Source organism: Hordeum vulgare, chromosome 3H (assembly GCF_904849725.1).
Source record: "Hordeum vulgare subsp. vulgare chromosome 3H, MorexV3_pseudomolecules_assembly, whole genome shotgun sequence".
In the NCBI taxonomy this organism is placed as follows: Eukaryota; Viridiplantae; Streptophyta; class Magnoliopsida; order Poales; family Poaceae; genus Hordeum; species Hordeum vulgare.
The window spans coordinates 517,000,737-517,004,707 of NC_058520.1; the positions used below are offsets into that span (position 1 = coordinate 517,000,737).

At 51.4% G+C, this 3,971-nt stretch overlaps 1 protein-coding gene across 1 annotated transcript; it reads left to right on the forward strand.

The window, feature by feature from the left end:
* The first annotated feature begins 1,048 nt into the window (after positions 1–1,048).
* Positions 1,049–3,732, forward strand: LOC123444616. Its single transcript, XM_045121397.1, has 4 exons — positions 1,049–1,813; positions 1,913–1,996; positions 2,098–2,233; positions 3,174–3,732. Exons 1-4 carry the CDS (start codon positions 1,140–1,142, stop codon positions 3,435–3,437), a joined length of 1,158 nt encoding a protein of 385 aa, XP_044977332.1. The 5' UTR covers positions 1,049–1,139; the 3' UTR covers positions 3,438–3,732.
* The last annotated feature ends 239 nt before the right edge of the window (positions 3,733–3,971 follow it).

Consider the following 3,971-nt stretch of genomic DNA (forward strand, 5'->3'; position numbering starts at 1 on the left):
GAGATGCTCTGCGTGATCGCAACGATCACTCGTCACGTAGACAGATGACTACGCCTTATCGATGAGATGATTCCCCATGTCATCAAGATGATTATCCTCAGACGCCATGTTGACTCGCCTCGCAGTCGGGATGAATTACCCAACAAAGGGATGACCAGCCATGCAGACGAGAAGATCACCCCCGTAGGCGTGTTGACTCGCCTCAATGTCATGGGGATTCACCCAGGAGACGGGTGAATTCGGTACGATGATTTTTACGACAAAATATAAAGTGATAATTTTTTATTATGACACCGCTATTATGGGTTTTTTTTTTGTTTTGTTTTTTTTTTTTTTTTGCATTTCCTTCTCGAAAAAGGCATCTCCCACTTGGATAGTCACAAAGCTCGTCTTCTTCATTGTATGGAAAAAGATATGGGGAGGCTCAATATTTCCGGTGTGCTCTTGCCAAGCATTATGAACAGAGTTCGTTGAAACCTGCAAGCACGACTAAAGTAGGTTATGTGCAGTCTATGAACTATTCTCAGAAAAATTGCAATAAGCCGGAAGACAAGTTGAGCAACCCAATTGACCAATCTCAACCGATCCTTACCGACGCCTCTTAGACTATCCACTATGCGAAGCATGTTACTAGTCTAATTTAATAGCTTGACAATGAATAATAACATAGAGATGATAACAATAAGCCTTTTATATATTAGCTTGTAGACTCATCTTGTTTTGATATATGTGATGTTACTTATAATCCGAATAATTATTATGTTACTTAATTTGTTTTTTATTAATTAATCGTTACATCAGTTTTTTTAATTAGCTGACATCTATGTTATAACATATGTTAAGGAAGTCTTACCACCGTACAAGCCGTTGGATCCACTGTGAAAAAGAATATCAAGAGCAAGCCAACCGTCACTGCAGGAGCTTCCCTCACCTGTGACCTGTCCCCACCCTTCGCTCGCCACCTCACATCCTCTCCGCCCCCACCACCTTCGTCTACCTTTCGTCATCCGCGCCCAGCTCCCCGCTTATATATACCACCTCGCTCGCCGCAGCACAATCCACCGCAGTCCTCATATCTCACAGCTACAGCTCAAAGCGCCCTCAACCACGCCTCTAACCCAGACAGCCTCCCAGGCAAAATGTGTAACTCCAACGTCAAGTCGTCCGGCGTCGCTCAGATCGACGGCCGCCCGGTCCTGCAGCCGGCCGGCAACCGCGTCGCGGCGCCGGAAGGTGCCAAGCCGCTCAAGAAGTCCCTCCAGAAGTCGCTCTCGATGCCTGCTTCGTATGACAATGCCGCCGCCGCCGCCACCTGCACGGCAGCGCCCAAGAGCACCGGCGCCAGCGACTTGGCCCGCGCGGCGGCCGCGACGCCTTGCCTCCTGCCGCCGACCCCGGCGAAGGCAGCGGGAGCCAAGTTGGCGGGCGCCAGGGCGGCGGCGGCCATGGGCGCGGAAAAGAACCGGAAGCAGGCGGCCAAGAAGAGCGGCGCCGTGCTGCCGGTGGTGACGTTCGCGGCGCTGGAGGCGTTCGAGCTCGCCGGCCCCGCCGGGAGCATCGCGGCGGCGCAGCGGGAGCACGTCACGCAGGCGCAGGCGCAGCGCAAGATGCGGATCGCGCACTACGGCCGCACCGCGTCCTTCTCCCGCGTCGAGGGCAAGGTCGGGGCCACCGCCACCGCCACCGCCACCGCCACCGCCACCGCCACCGCCGCAATGGAGGAGAAGCGGTGCAGCTTCATCACGGCCTACTCGGACCCCGTGTATGTCGTCTACCACGACGAGGAGTGGGGACTGCCCGTGCACGAGGACGAGTGAGTAGCCGCCATTTCCGCCCAACGACAGCCGACCGATCTTGGTGGCGATGGTTTCTGACGTTTTCTTCCCCGTGGAACCGGACTGGTGATGGACAGGTTGCTGTTCGAGATGCTGACGCTGTCCGGCGTGCAGGTCGGGGCCGACTGGGCTTCGATCCTCAGGAGGAGGCACATCTACAGGTTCGGAACAGAGCGATCGCCAGCCCATGCCGCGCTTTGCAGTTGCAGTGCATTCGCCGCGACGTTTGTGCTGATTTCGTACTGCCTTGGTCACAAAATAGGGAGGCATTCTCCGGTTTCGACGTGGACGCGGTCGCCAAGTACACCGAGAAGCAGATGGCGTCGTTGAGCGCCGGGTATGGGCTGGATTTGGGCACCATCAGAGGCGCCGTCAACAACGCCTGCCGCATTCTCGAGGTACCCTCAACATATATCATCTGCAATTCTTATTAAACCTCTCACTGAATCCCTGACATAGTTACTGCACATCTAAATAACTGAATCAAACATAAATAATTAGTTACACGAATTTTTACATAAAATCAATGACATGAGACTAGATGTGTAATACTTATGTGACACCTAAATATGATCTAGCAAAACCATTTAAAAATACATATTTACTACCATGCAGTGGACAAAAAAAAACTCCTACGTAGCTAACAGCACCTATGGTCAGTTTACATATTTGTCATACTATCTTAGATTTTCTTGTTGTGAGTTAGTGCTCCCGGTTGATAGTAGAGTTGACAAGACAGTATCACCGTCCTATAAGTAACTACCAACGAAAACCTCATCAACACGAAAAGAAGGGCAATGAAATGAAGATGGGTTTAAGTGAAAGAGAAGCTGAACAGAATCCCTGACAGCTTACGCTCTAGTGGTGGACAGCTCGTGTATCAGCAGCAGCAAGACACTATTACTCAAAAAAAAAAGAAGAAGCAGGAAGACACTATACTTTGCAGGAGCAAAGCAAGTGCGTCATAAAGCTCGATGCAACCAAAAAGAAGGATACACCATTTGATTTGATAGCTGGAAAAGACGCTCATGCAACAGTCCACAAAATATTCTCCTGCCTGCGTGGTGCTGAAAAGTGTAGTCTTCCACACGACGTAACCGCTCAGAATTATGTTAGGCGCCTAACCACCAATCAACCACGGCCTTCACTAATTAAGCACGCATGTAGGTAGATGACGTCTCCTATTTTTGTCAGAAGCACACCGACCACTGATGAGTACTTTAACCTGTGTAGTATATCAGTTGTATATAACTACAACATTCTACGTATGTACAACTTGTTCCTCATTAGATTAGAAGAAGAATGAAGAAGAAAATCTAACGAGGTTTTGGGGTGCAGGTGAGGAGGGACTTCGGGTCGTTCGGGAAGTACGTGTGGGGGTTCGTGAACCACAAGCCGCTGTCGCCGGGGTACAAATACAGCCGGAAGATCCCGGTGAAGACGTCCAAGTCGGAGTCCATCAGCAAGGACATGGTCCGGCGAGGCTTCCGGTTCGTCGGCCCAACCGTGCTCCACTCCTTCATGCAGGCCGTCGGGCTCACCAACGACCACCTCGTCTCCTGCCCTCGCCACCGCGTCTGCTCCTCCTCCGCCTCCGCCTAATCCATCCATCCATCCATCTGACGGCCGGCCACAAAAAGAGAAAAAAGAAGATGTCCAAGAGACAGACGATACGTACGAGATAGCCTCAGCCATCGACTCAAGTACGTAACGTACGTGGTAGTTATACGAGACGTGTGTGTATGTGTGTGTGCTCGGTCGGTGCGCGTAGATTAACTGCGTGCCGCCCCTAATTAGCTTGCTTGGTAATCACTGCCGGTTCATTTGGTACGTGCGTGCATGTAATCGGGTGCTGCCACTGCTTGGTGTATAGTCATTTTGTGTGATTGATCGGATCGATGCTGTGTCTGTATAGTCCTTGCCTTGTGTGCGATGCAAGGTGGGTGCGTGCGTGCGTGCATGTGGTGTGCTGTGCTAGCAGCTAGCTTTGCAGTTGCTGCATGCATATGGTTCTCCTTTTCTTTCTTCTCCCACGATGACGATTGTGATGCGGCGGGGACGGGCGGGTCATTAGGAAGGCAGGCCGTGTGGGCTATCCGAATGCATGTGGGTGGCTTGGATTAAAGCTGGGGGCAC